General features: G+C 34.0%; 1 protein-coding gene across 1 annotated transcript in view; it reads right to left on the bottom strand.

Annotated features, from left to right (window-relative positions):
- The window catches only part of MDGA2 (MAM domain containing glycosylphosphatidylinositol anchor 2), an 814,342-nt gene that overhangs the window by 39,723 nt on the left and 759,559 nt on the right, over positions 1-15,060 (bottom strand). Inside the window, exons 11-12 of the mRNA XM_068545716.1 lie at positions 6,588-6,765; positions 2,750-2,770 (exon numbers count right to left, since the gene is read on the bottom strand). Of these exons, the coding sequence (XP_068401817.1) occupies positions 2,750-2,770; positions 6,588-6,765 (199 nt within the window). The remainder of the gene's footprint in view (positions 1-2,749; positions 2,771-6,587; positions 6,766-15,060) is intronic.

Here is a 15,060-nt window from a genome sequence, read left to right as displayed (position 1 = left end):
TTTTCACTCCATGTCTCGAGATGCTTTCACGTATACCCATTTGCACAAATGAAGTTTACTTAGGGGAAGATAATGGCAAATTATTTTTAAAAGTAGTTATCTTTCATGCTTTATTTGAATGTGGATTTGCCAGGTGCTTGAAATTCACTAGAAATAAAGTAATGAAAAGAACTTTATGAAGACCCTGTGGAAGGACTGGGATTTCTTGGATGCCAGCCACATGCTGAGTTAAGGCCCAACGACAAGTTCACTGAGAGCTTTCCTTAAGTGTCCCTGAAATGAGGGTGGTAGTAATGTTTCTAGGTATCAAAAGGTTTTCTTACTGGGATGGACCCTGCTTGAAACAGGGGGGTAAATAATGGAGTTTATAATCTCCACTAGAAACAAAACTAAAATTATCCTTAACTGAAAAAAAATAAACATAGTTTATATTATTTCATTCAAACTTATAAGAACTCTGTGAAAATACAGAAATGTTAACTCATGAGGCTCATGTAGGAGAAAGCTTTGGCTAATTCCAGCTAGTAAATAATGAAGTCAAAACTGAGTACAGATTCCCTGCAATTCATAAAGATATAAACACCTAAGTAATAAAAACTCCCATTTTTTTCCCCCTGCAATGGATTAGATTTATCAGATATTCCTGGGAGTGGAGCCCTTGAAGTTGGGATCATGCCCTTGAATTAATCTGTGTGTTTCTATACACTAACAATGAACTATCAGAAAGGGGAATTAAGAAAACGATCTCATTTTCAGTAGCATCAAAAAGAATAAAATACTTAGGAATAAACTTAGCCAAAGAGATGAAAGACTTGTACACTGAAAACTACGAAACGTTGATGAAAGAAATTAAAGAAGACACAAATAAATGGAAAGATGTCTCGTGTTCTTGGATTGGAAGAATTAATACTGTTAAAATCTCTATACTACCCAAAGTGGTCTATATATCAATGCAATCCCCATGACAATGCCAGTGGCGTTTTTTTTTTTAAATAGAAATAGAAAATATTCCTAAAATTCTTATCGAACCACAAAAGACCCCAAATTGCCAACACAATTAGGAGGAGGAAGAACAATGCTGGAAACATCACACTTACTGATTTTAAAATATATTGCAAAGCTACAGTAATCAAGAGTATAGTAGTTTTATACTATTGGTGGCAATGCAAATTGGTACAGCTATTATGGAAAACAGTATGAAGGTTCCTAAAAAAACCTAAATACAGAACTACCATATTATCCAGCAATACCTCTTAAGAATATATAACCAAAGGAAATGAAATGAGTATCTTAAAGAGATATTTGCACTCACATGTTCAATGCAGTATTATTTGCAATATACGAGAAATAGAAACAACCTAAGTGTCCATTAATGGACTGTATTTACTTTTAATCTTCTCATGACAACTGTTTTTAAACATTTCTACTGGAAGTGCAGTCAGAGAACTTACCTTCAAAAGAATTATAATCAATATAGTAACTAATTAGCAATAGTACCCTGGGTAGAAGCCAGGGAGAACCTGATTTATGCCATTAATTCATCTTGAAACTGTCATGTATTTGTTCTTTTAGCAAATGATCATTGAACACCTGCTAAATATGAGATGCTGTGATAGACACAAAGATAGTGAGATGCAGAGAGAAATTAGAAACAGATTTAGTTCTTAAGTATCTTACAGTCTACTGGAGGATATGAGAAAACCAAAAATAGCTTCCACATAGATGAAGATAAATTGTTATGGAAAATCAAAATGAGGGAATAATTAATGGAGGAAGAAGTATTTGTGCTAAACATTATAAGAAAAATGAACCTCAAAGAGTTGATAATAATATCCACATTAAAGGGTCATTGTGATGACTAAATGAACTTTTATGCACTGAAGCAAGATGTGAACAATAAAGATCTATAAAAATATTCAGTATTAGTATTTGGATATGCAAAAGCAGAGTAAAAGAGGATCTTTGGTAAGAAATACAGCAAGAACAGAGGTTACAGAATTTGGTCTTTGTTATATAGTCAGTTAAAGGCTATTGCAGAAAAGAGAATACAGTAAAATGAGAAAAAAGACTTGGACATTTTCTTCACTAAGTATAGGAAACTGAGAATGTTGAATGGATTTGCGTAAGAGTAAAAAGTTGGCTCTTCTCTCTTTTGTTAGACAAGAACAATATATTGCTAGACACAAAATAGAAGACAAAAATCAATTCTTAATTTTAAAATGAAATATTATCAAGAGGATGGTGCTCAGATTATCTTCTTCTCCATATAAGATTGGGATATAGAATAATGATCCATGAAAAATCTTGCTTAAACCATTCAAATACTAACTTTCTAAGTAAATATAATATTTCATGAGTAGAATGTAGAAATCAAAGAATGAAAATTAAAGAAACAAATAACAGCAATCCAAATAATATGCAATGCCACAAAAGAAACAACAGTTTATTATTTGTAGTTTACACAAATAACATTTGTTATTTGTGTAAACTACAGTTATACAAATAACAAATGTTAAGCATGTTGGGGAAATGGCTCCATATTTAGCAAAAGTCAATTATCAATATTAAATTATTTTTCTTTACACCCATATCCTTTGAAATTTAAAATTTACAATTAGGTCAGTTTTACTGTTTCTAAGCCATTCTATTTTAAACCAAATATGAACAGTTGCTAAATAATCTTTGTATGTTTATGCATTTTCTATTTTTCGCCAATAGAGTGCCATTTTTAAAGTGAAAATATACTTACTCAAATGAGGATTAACAGGAGCTACAAGAAAAGCAAAAAATAATGTTAGCATGGCTTGAATGTCTTTTATAAATCAAAGTCTAATCAGTGTCTCATAGTGCCTAACCAAAACTTAATGATCTTGCCCACTGTGGCCATGGAGAATTATATCTGTAATCCATTTTGTTCTAGAGGATTGAATAGAATCTACTTTGGAGCTCAGCAGTAACAGCCTCAAAGTACCCAAAAGATCAATGCTAAATAGCTGTGGGATTTGTTCATTTTCCAAGGAATGGAGTTGCTGATCTTTTATATCTTAACCAGTGCTAAACAAAACCGAGAAATCAAAACTGAGGCTGACAACCTATAATCTAGATGTTTTAACAATGAATGCAATTATCCAACAGAGATTACACTTTAGTTTTTTTTTTTGCTGTTATCTACTTCTGGTGAAACTAAAGCAATCTTCATATCATGTCATTATGTGTGTCCCAAAACAAATAGCTACTTTGATGCTGCTTTAATTACATTCACACACACACACACACACACACACACACACACACACACACACAGTCTTCAAATGCTAAGCAATGCATATGTATTTTCGTGTACCAGAATAAATATTTATCTCAAAAAACTAATTGTGTTTGCAATACAAGTGCCAAGTGACTTCTACCTGAAGAGGAATGAATACTTTAAATATTACTGAAACAGCATCAAAAATATGTCTAACCTAAGAGACAAAATGGTAGCTGTATACATCAATTAGGCATTTATCACTCTGAGAGAAAATTCCATTCTGGATAAAAGAAAGCATTATTGCAGTCTCCCAAAATTACAATGGACAGTTAATCTAACCTCCAGAAGGTTGTCTACTTTGTTGTAAATTCCTAGTATTTGCCATTAACCACTTTTGTTAAACTTGGACATACTAGTAAAGTACGATAGTCAAAAATACACACACATGCATGAAGTAAGTTCATATATAATTGTTAAGTTTAGTACACTGAGATCAATTTTAACAAAGTGATTAGTTTCTCAATAAATTACTTTTTACTATCTCTACATTGAGAAGACAGACTATTCCCATTATTTTAATTGTTCTAATTGTTCATTCCCCATTGTAAATTATGAAATGAATAACACAGAGAAGGGGCTATACATTTATTAGTTCCACTGAAGGGGAGAAAAAATAATTCCCTTTCTTGCAAGGTATTGGTATATTTTAATTTGAAAATTAATTGTTAAAAATTAAAATTATTTCATAATTACAATAATATGAAGTTACAATTTTTATATATTGTCTTTGAAAGAAGTAAGCATCTTTAAATTATAATTTAGTTCTAAGAAATGTCACAGCTACATGTAACCTCTGACCAGACTGAATTTTGAGACTTCTCCTACAATATTTTAGTCACCAAATTCACTATAAATATCACAATTAACCTTGTGAAAATTTGCAATTCTAAATTTGAAATATTGCAGTGAGTCTATTTTTCTTTTTTCCAACTAGCATGTCAAATTTCTTATAGATGCCTATATACATTATATGCTTATATACACTAAAGTATACTTTACCCAAGTCCATAGTATATAGAAGTAATTTTTAATTAAAATGTTTAAGATTTTAATAAGCATGCCTAAGGTATAAAGATAATTAAAGAAAGTTGGAACTAAACATAATATCTATTTTCCAGATTTATTTTTCATTTCATTTGTCACCTCAGAGTTTTCAATAAGAGCTACTGAGTTTATGAAGATTTTTTTCTATATCTCTGTAAGACAAGTTCTAATAATTTCTAAACTTAGCAAATAAGTAAAGATTTCTGTCATGGAGGAGTGAGCCCTAGTTTTAGTCAGAGTTAGTCATTTCATAGTTGTTTAACTCTACAGGACACAAACTTTCTGGGTCTTAATATCTTCATCTTTTAAAGGAATGGATAGTAATGCATGGTTTCCAATGCCCCTCCATATTACATGTTTACAGTTTTACAACTTAGGGGCAGGGAGCATAAATACTAGTTAGGAGGAGATAATTCATATTTTATAAAAACATATGACACTAAAAATTTAGAAAAATATACTGGGATGTTATCTAGTTGTTTGCTCGACGGAATCAGGAAGGTGATTACAGAATAACAATTGCTCTTCTGCAATAATATTTATATCACTAACAAGAAAATGTACATTTTTAAAAGAATCATATTCAAGGAAATACACACAGTGATTCTAATGCTTTTACATTCCTTGATCTTGTATGAATATTCCACTATACATTATATATTTCAATTTTTTAATGAAAATTGAATATATAATGCCCAATGTGTACTCTGACTGATGAGAGTGAAGAAAAGTGACTTCACAACTCTAATGAGTTTTTAATAATTTCACTTTATTTTTTTACTTCTGACAGTATTCACTGTTTCCCTCTTAAGTAGGAAAAAATACTTAATGCTAAACAGAATGGAGAACTTCAGCTGCAAAAAACCTCATTCTATTATCTTTTTTTAACTCAAACCTTAACAATCAATAATAAAAAGAATAATATTCCACTGAAGTAATGAAACACATATGAAATATTTGCCAGTGACTTATTCAACCTTGAAAAATACATTGATGATTTTAGAGCTAGGCTTTGAATATTATAAATTTAAACCGAAAAGATGTACATAAATCTCAACTGATAAAATATTAATCTGTCAGGTATATGTTAAAAATAATATCATATCTAATCACCATTATTTCTATTTGAACTATTAGAAAGTTTTTTACCAACTTTTTTTCACAGGTTTATACTATTTTCTACTTTTAAGTAGGACATTTAAATAGTAAAGAAATATTAAATGCATATTGTTTATAAATGCAAACTATAACTAACATATACACATTAATATTAGTGATCTAAAAGAAAAAAATGACCAAAAAAAATCAACTAAGATGTCATTCAATAGGTGAATGGATAAACAAACTGTGGTACATCTACACAACGGGATATTATTCAACAATAGAAAGAAATGAGCTACCTAGCCACAAAAAGATATGGAAAAGCTTTAAATGTGTATTGCTAAGTACAATAAACCAGTTTGGAAAGGTTATATGTTGTATGATTCCAAATACACAGTGTTCTGGAAAAGGCAAAACTATAGATATAAGATCTGTGGTTGTCAGGGTTGGAGGAGGGATGGAAGGATAAATAGGTGGAGCACAGAGGAATTTTAGAGCAGTGAAAATATTCTATATGATACTGTAAGGGTGGATAAATAACATTACAAAGTTGTCAAAATCCATATAACTGTACAACACAAATAATGACCCCCCAGTGTAAACTACTGACTTTAATAATGTATCAATATTTGTTAATCAGTTGTAAGAAATGTGCCACATTAATGTAGGACGTTAATAATAGGAGAAACTGTGACAGGGGGAGAAGGCATATATGGGAACACCCTGCACTTCCTACTCAATTTTCTGTAAACTTAAAACTGCTCTAAAAAATGAAAAAAAACTTAAAATTCAATCACATTTCCTAATTTCTTAATGATATTAATTTTAAAATCATCAAGAATTTGAAAAAATATATATACATACTGCTTCATAACTATGGGATAGAAAATAAAAAGACACTGTGACATTATCACCTAGGTTCAATGTTAATTAAGCATTTTTCTATATCTCTACTTATAACCAAATATTACAATTTATGATGATTAAGTATTGTGGGATTTTTTTTCACTTGGTTAATGACCCAGAGAGTCAATATGCTAAGTTTTATTTTGTGTCTAAATTTGGTAGATAGTTACAACCTTCTAGAGAGTTTAGCATGCAAATAAATACTTTTAAATGAAAAGCTACTTACCACTATATTTGATGACACGAATTGTTGAATCTCCTTCTCCAAATTTGGTGAGAGGAGTCAGTCGGACTTCATAAGCCTCTGGTTTAATTAGCTCAGTCAAGTTATATGTAATTAATTCTCCCTTTTGAATATTCCCATTTATTTTAATCTCCTGTTCCCACCATCGCTGCTGTCCAGCCTGAAATTAAAAGAATTATATAATAATGTTCCTGGTATTTTTAACTGTGTGTTGGTCATGTGGCTAAAAATACTACTGCTGGGGATTCTTTGGGGCCTAGGACAAAGTTATATTCCGTTAGAGATGTACCTTTGTTTCTGATATGCTCCTAGGGGCATCAATAGTATGGTTCACTTTTACTTTGAATATGAAGCCCTTTGGCGTCACAGATTAAAGTGGAGATGATCCCTTGCTTTGGGCAGGCCTTGGGTTTTCAATCTTGTCTGCCTCACCACTGCCAAACTATAAGAAAGTTCAAGTTTGTCTGGGTTGGTTAATAGCTGAGGACAAAAGCAATTTGGGTGGGAAATCCCATTTATTACTTTGATTTTCCATTGTCCCTTAGATTTTTACCTAAGGGATGTGTGTGTGTGCCTGCACCATATATATATATATACACACACACACACACACACACACTCTATATATGTTAATGTGTATATATATACATATTCATATATTTATATATTTGCTTGTTTTCTGAGGGTGGGTTAATCCTAATTATATAGCCTAGCCTGCTATATTTCTGGAAATGAAAATCTCAAGTATGTGCTATTAGCACAGCATTAGACAAATGACAAACCAAATAATGAAATGGAACAGAAAGCCCATATATAGATTTGTGGGGTTGTTCAATAGAAGACATGAAAATATATACTACTCAATTGGTTATGTATATAAAAAAATACATAAATGTAATCCCTATTGCATATCTTATAAGGAAAAGAAAAAAGAAAAGGCAGGGCTTCCCGTCCCTGGTGGCGCAGTGGTTGAGAATCTGCCTGCTAATGCAGGGGACACGGGTTCGCGCCCTGGTCTGGGAAGATCCCACATGCCGCAGAGCAACTAGGCCTGTGAGCCACAACTACTGAGCCTGCGCGTCTGGAGCCTGTGCTCCACAACAAGAGAGGCCGCGATAGTGAGAGGCCCGCGCACCGCGATGAAGAGTGGCCCCCGCTCGCCACAACTAGAGAAAGCCCTAGCACAGAAACGAAGACCCAATATAGCAATCAATCAATCAATCAATCAATAAATCTTAAAAAAAAATACATCCCTGAAAAAAAAAAAGTCATGTAATACTAAATGATCTGGAGGCGAAGCAGAAATGCAGGCTAAATACTTTAAAAAAAAAAAGAAAAGGCAGTCTCAGGAGGATCGCATACTTAAATTTTTTTTTTTTTCAAATACTTAAATTTAAAAGGCAAAAGTTAAATCATTTAGAAAAAACACAGAAGAATGTCATTATGACCTCAGGTAAGGTGTTACTTTCTTAAACAGAATAGAAAAGCACAATTAGTAAAGGAAAAGATTGATAAATTAGCCAATCTTAAATTTGAAATTAATATTAAATTTAAAATTTTAGCATAAAAATTTCTTCTCAACAGCGCTCCTCATTAAACAGGTGAAATAAAGGCCGAGGCTTGAAAAAAGATATTTAGAACAAATACAGTTAATCAGAATATACTAAAAACTCCTATAACTAAATAAGAAAAAGAATTCAATAGCAAAATGAGCCTAATAGGAACAGGTATTTCATAAATGAGAAAGCCCAAATAACTAATTAGAGAAAAGTCTCAGCCTCACGGTGAATCAAGGAAGTGAAAATTAAAGCCACAATGTCATTTTCCAGATAAAAGCTTATAAAGATAACCGCATTAAGGTTTGTTGCAAATATAAAACAATGAGAATCTTTATACCTGTCAAGAACCTGCAGCAGCAGAGGGTGGATGGGTAAGATTTTAGTCTACTTCCAAGCTAACAAGTTAGCCTGCAACAGTTCATGGGCACAAGCAGAAGAATCCAGACTACTGAGTCAGAGAAAAGGATTCATGACACAGCAGACGGTACAAGCTTTACTTTCAAACTGGTTCCCTTTGCCTCCCAATTCCCACAGGGTGATGCAGAAGTGCCCAATTGGATTTTGCACATGCCTTCTGTTTGTATCACATCTGTAGGACCCTGAGCTTAAGAGGCCTTAGTGTTTTATAACTGACAGTACCCAAGCCTGTCTAACCATTGCCCAAGAGGGAGACATTATATTTATTATACTAGATATTAAGTGGGCTTTACCTCTGTTCCAGGGGAGGTCTCTATATTCTAAGGATGTTTGCTATGCAAATAACCTTGAAAAGATAGGCTGGAATAAAAAGACAGTGCCTCTGCACATATGTTATGCAAAAAAGCAAGAGACCTACAGAAAACTGTCTTCTAAAAATATAGTCTTTATGAGTATGTAAATTGGTGTAAGTATGGAGAGCATTTGGCAATAAAAACAATATTACAATGAGAACAGATAAACTCGTGTACACAGGAAACAGGAATATTCATGGCATAGAAAACACAGAGAATGATCTAAACATCAGTAAGAGATAGAATTATCAAATTGTATACTCTTTATAAAATATAATTTAAAATATAGCATGAAAAACGAACCTAAGCCATAATACATCACCATGGATGGATTTCACAAAATATTGAGCGAAAATTAATTTTAAAGCAGACATATTATAAAATTTAAGTTCAAAATATGCATTTTGATAAGGGATGCATAGATATGTATTAAAGTATACAGAAATGCAGAAAATAGTAAATGCTATGTTTAACATACTGGTCACGTGGATTAGAAGAGCGTCAAGAGGAGAAGATGCAATTGTGAGGAGATAACAAAGGACTTAACTCTGGTGATTTTTAGTTTTTAGATTGGTAGCAGGTATATAAAAATACTTATATTATTTTTGGCTATGCCTGAAATATTTCTCTTTGTTTTTCAAAGAGAGAATTGAAGAATAAGAGACAGGCAACCGTGAGTTTTCTTAAAACGCTTTCTCCCTTGAATGTTAAGATTGCGCTCTTGGGCTTCCCTGGTGGCGCAGTGGTTGAGAGTCTGCCTGCTAGTGCAGGGGACGCGGGTTCGAGCCCTGGTCTGGGAGGATCCCACATGCCGCGGAGCAGCTAGGCCCGTGAGCCACAACTACTGAGCCTGCGCGTCTGGAGCCTGTGCTCCGCAACAAGAGAGGCCACGATAGTGAGAGGCCCGCGCATCGCGATGAAGAGTGGCCCCCGCTTGCCGCAACTAGAGAAAGCCCTAGCACAGAAACGAAGACCCAACATAGCAATCAATCAGTCAATTAATCAATCAATCAATAAATAAATCTTTAAAAAAAAAAAAAGATTGCGCTCTTGTATTGATTGCTTCCTCCATCTACATCTGTGGCAACTCACCTGCTTGCCGGGCTGCTTTTCCTTTTCCTGAGTTCTAAATGTTGATAGTCTCTGGAGTTTTATATTTGGTGTTTTTAATACACTGTGTTAGTGGTTCTCACTTTTAGGCAAGCATGAAAGTCACAGGACAATCTTGTTAAAAACCAAAATTCCAAGTCTTAACCACCAGTATTTCTGCTTCAATGAAGTCTACAGATATAATTTTTCAGTGAGTTTAGAAATACATTTTTTTTTTAAAGCACCTCCTCCTTTACAGGGTAATTTGGAAGCAGGTGCCCCAGAGTCTATGTTTGTTGAGGCACAGCTCAGCCTTGCTAGTTCCACAGCATTAATGCTAGTGGTTTCTTCTCCACCTCTACACTGATTACTCCTGCCACATCTATTAATCCTTACGATGTGCCACTCAGGCACCATGTTAACTGTATTATACCTACTATATTTAATCTACCACAACCCTTAGTAGGTAGGAACTAATACTAGCCCTATTATACAAACTGAGGAAACTGAGGAAGAAGCAAGTTACTGTAACTCTCCTAAGGTTGTCTAGAGAGTAGCAGCTGCAAAATTTGGTTACACCCAGAATGACTCTATCTGGCATCATTTCTTCCTTTGCTTCCCCAGAATTAATTGCTCCCTTAATTGTTTTAACCAGTGTCTTTATATATTTAGTTATAATACACTTAAAAGTACTTTTTTGGCACATAGATTATATATCAGGAACAATTTCTTATTAATTTTTTTACCTATAGTGTCTGGTCATTAACTAGGTAAAGATGTGACAAGATTAAATTCCAGCACACAGTGTATATTTAACTGACCCAATGAGTGCAGCAGAAAATCTAACTTAGTGATAACTGCATACAGTCACTGAATTTACAAACACTAGTAAAAATGGACCTAAAACCTAATTTGACAGAAAGTACTTTACTCATGCATAGCTGATACTAGACACTACAAAGTTTCTATCAGTTTTGGAGACTAAACATTCTATAAAATAATATAATCCAAATGTCAATTCTTTCAATGTCTTTAGATTTTTAAATTATTATATATGAACTAAAGGCAAACTACTGTTATTTCAGAAGATAAAAACCCACAAGAATATATACATAATAATTCGACATTATACTATTATCTAAAGACATACAAGTTTAATCAAGGTATACTTTTCTGGATGTTAAATATAAGTTTAATACCACTCAGTATTTATAGTACATCCCAAGGAGAGACTGGTATTCTGTCGTTAAAATGAGATGCTTTACTCAAGTAATTTTAGTTGGCATGTACATTGATCTTGTTACTTATTACAAACTCTGGAGTAGATAACTTCATATGTGTATTAAAAAAGCAATAACTTTGATTCTAAATATTTAACTTAAAGCTATAATGAAAGTATATACTTCAGTAGTTGAGGAATAAGCAATTAAGCACTTCACTTCATATTGTATCTCAGTGAGCTGTGCAAAATGTAAAAATGGAAAACTAAATGCAATGTTTGCACATACGCAATAGAAAATACAATATTAGTCCACTGTTTGGAGGTAATACCACAAAACCCTCAGAGAAAGTGGACCTAAAACATAACTACAGATGACAGTTCCAGAACATACCTGGTAAGCATGTTGATATGAAAACAATGTGTAAAGTATTTATCATTTCTATTTGTAAAAAATTTTCATATAACTTTTTCTGTTCCTAGGAGATATGTTGCTTTCATATAATTTAGAAGACTATTTTCACTATTTGAAGAAGAACTGAGCCATAATTTTTCTGAATGCTAAGATCTGTAACTTGAAACACACAATATCTGGAAATCCTGACTTCTAGAGAGTGAGGCTCAGAACAGTTTTACAGCATGACATGGAGGAGTATTAGAAAGCTATATTCAATAGCAATTGGAGAAAGTATGGATTTTATAAGCACCAATGTGCTTCTCTTAAAAATCAGATATTCTTTATTCTTCTAAAACTGAATTCTACTTACCTCATTTCTGCTGATGAAATACTAATTCTTGCCAATCCAGGTTAAACTTAATACGTTTAAGATTTGAACTTGATAAATTTAACCCAATCACTTTGTGTACTGGGTACCACCTAGGGAAGTACTTAGGTGGGGCAGGGGCAGAGGAAGCCCATTCCCCAGCTTAAGTGCTCCTGGCTTGGTGGTGGAGGGGATAACTGTCACTTGGTTTATCCTGTTTCCTACTGATATTCTCTTGGATTTAGTCAACTTCATCGGGTCTTTCTTGTCCTGTACTAGCACTTTTGCATTGTTTTTGGAACTGCCTTGGCCGATGGCCAATATTTCTACTCAATCTGCATCTTTCTCAGGCAAATCACAGGTTCTTTTGGTCTAAAAGCTCCATCTCTGCCCTTTCTTAGAGGTTTGAAGAATCCTGTTTCTCCTGTAACACAGTGAAGCAAGACTTGCCAGGCCCCAGTCCCTGAAAATCAGACTCAGTCTATGCTATTGTGATACTCAAGGGCCCCCTCAGGCAGGACCCAGAGCTTCAAGGCAAGTTCTGTAGTCTTCCTGATCTACCGGTGGGGAAGTGGGCCATTTCTTTCCTACTCAAGTGGGTTGTAGGTACCTTTCTCAAGGAATTTCTAGGACTTACGCTACTGTTCTTCTTTCACTTTTACTAAAATATTCCTGATACCTGGGGACTCTGTGTATTTGCATTGGAATATCTTTCTATATTTTTATTCTGAAACTGAACACCTTTTCTCCCTTAACGACCTCCTGCCCACTTCTATGAACTCTTGTTTGATTTAAAGTCTAGGCTTTCAAGGCTATCGTTTGTCCTTAGGTTTTATAAAATCTGTTCAAAGCTCATTTGCTATCTTTTTAATTTTGTACCAGTGTGTGTTTGTGGGATTGTATTCATGTTCTTGGACCATAAACCTCAGCTTCCTTTGTTGTGATTTTAAATAATGAGAGAGTAGCTGATAAAAGAGAATTACAAGGATAAAAAAATGCATTTGTTAATATTTCAAATTCCCAACTGTCCTTTGTAATCAACATTTTAACTTACATAGTATATGAATGCCAATCTGCATTTAGCTTTGAAGGTCTTGATTGTCATTCCCTATAGTTTTTCTAATTTATATTCCTTATCATAATAGTTACCTGATTAAAAAACAAAACAAAAGAATACAACAACCCTCAGGTAAAGACAGCATCGAGTGGGTCCACAGCTTCAGTCAATCTCTCAGTCGTTCATGCAGTTTTGAAGTTTTCCATCCTTGCCTACCTTGGTGGGCCACTGCTGTCTGGAGGGATGAAAAGTGGATATGCGGGCAGAGTCTCTGGTAAACATCACTGGTATATAAATGAAAGACCTTGCAAATACATTTCAAGAATTTAAAAAGTGAGAACTAAGCATTAGGCACATAGAACAGTCTTCAGTGACAACCAAATGAAATATGCTTGCTCAGTGATCATAGAAATGGAAGAAATACAAGAAGTAGAAGAAAATTAGAGCCTAAAACTTCCTAAATATATTGTGTGCCGTGGCTTAGAGTTAAAAATGCAGTTCCAGAAAAATGAAGACAAATATTAGAACAGAACTTTGGATGAAAGGAGGTCCTTTAGTACCCTAAAAAAATTAATGTTTCTGCAGTAGCTAAACATTTAGTAAAGACTAGCATTTTATATAGTCTTAAGTGTTTAGTTCATATTTTTTAATGTGACTTAACTTTACATTCCCAATGGTACTGTTTATAATATATTAGAAGAGTTACATGAGAATATTTTAAATAGTTTTATAGTTTTATAGTTAGTGTTTATTGAGTGACTATTGGGTTGGCCAAAAAGTGCCTTCAGTTTTTAGTAAAAATAAAAGACACATTTTTCATTTTCACCTAGAACTTTATTGAACTATGTATTCACCCTTTTGTTCCACTACCTTCCTCCATTTTTCAGGCAACTTCATAATTCCATCTTCCTAAAACTTTTTATCTTTTTGAGCAAAGAACTGTTCCAGATGCCTTTTACAGTCTTCCAGGGAATTGAAATTTTTTCCATTAAGAGAATTTTGTAAAGACTGAAATATATGGAAATCCGAAGGTGCAATGTCTGGTGAATACAGTGGATGAATCAGAACTTCCCAACCAAGCTGTAACAGTTTTTGCCTGGTCATCAAAGAAATGTGCGGTTTTGTGTTATCCTGATGGAAGATTATGTGTTTTCTGTTGACTAATTCTGGATACTTTTCGTCAACTGCTGCTTTCAGTTGGCCTAATTGGGCCAACTGGTTGGAATTAATCATTTGGTTTTCCAGAAGGAGCTCATAATAGAGGACTCCCTTCCAATCCCACCATATATACAGTATAACTTTCTTTGAATGAACACTGGCCTTTGGTGTGGTTGGCGGTGGTTCATTTTGCTTGCCCCACTATCTCTTCCATTCCACATTATTGTACAGTATCCACTTTTCATCACCTGTCACAATTTGTTTTAAAAATGGAACGTTTTTGTTACGTTTAAGTAGAGAATTGCAGGCAGAAATACAGTCAAAAAGGTTTTTTTCGCTTAACTTATGTGGGACCCAAACATCAAAGCAATTAATGTAACCAAGCTGGTGTGAAATGGAGCAGGACCCTATGGTCCTTCTCCACCAGGTCCTCTGCCTGCCTTTTTCTTTTTTTTTTAACACCTTTATTGGAGTATAATTGCTTTACAATGATGTGTTAGTTTCTGCTTTATAACAAAGTGAATCAGTTATACACATACATATATCCCCATATCTCTTCCCTCTTGCGCCTCCCTCCCTCCCGCCCTCCCTATCCCACCCCTCTAGGTGGTCACAGAGCACCGAGCTGATCTCCCTGTGCTATGCGGCTGCTTCCCACGAGCTATCTATTTTACGTTTGGTAGTGTATATATGTCCATGCCACTCTCTCACTCTGTCCCAGCTTACCCTTCCCCCTCTCCCCGTCCTCAAGTCCATTCTCTAGTAGGTCTGTGTCTTTATTCCTGTCTTGCCCCTAGGTTCTTCATGACCATTTTTTTTTTTATATTCCATATATATGT

The sequence above is a fragment of the Eschrichtius robustus genome, chromosome 1 (genome assembly GCF_028021215.1).
Source record: "Eschrichtius robustus isolate mEscRob2 chromosome 1, mEscRob2.pri, whole genome shotgun sequence".
Lineage (NCBI taxonomy): Eukaryota > Metazoa > Chordata > Mammalia > Artiodactyla > Eschrichtiidae > Eschrichtius > Eschrichtius robustus.
This window is presented reverse-complemented; position numbering and strand designations above follow the sequence as displayed.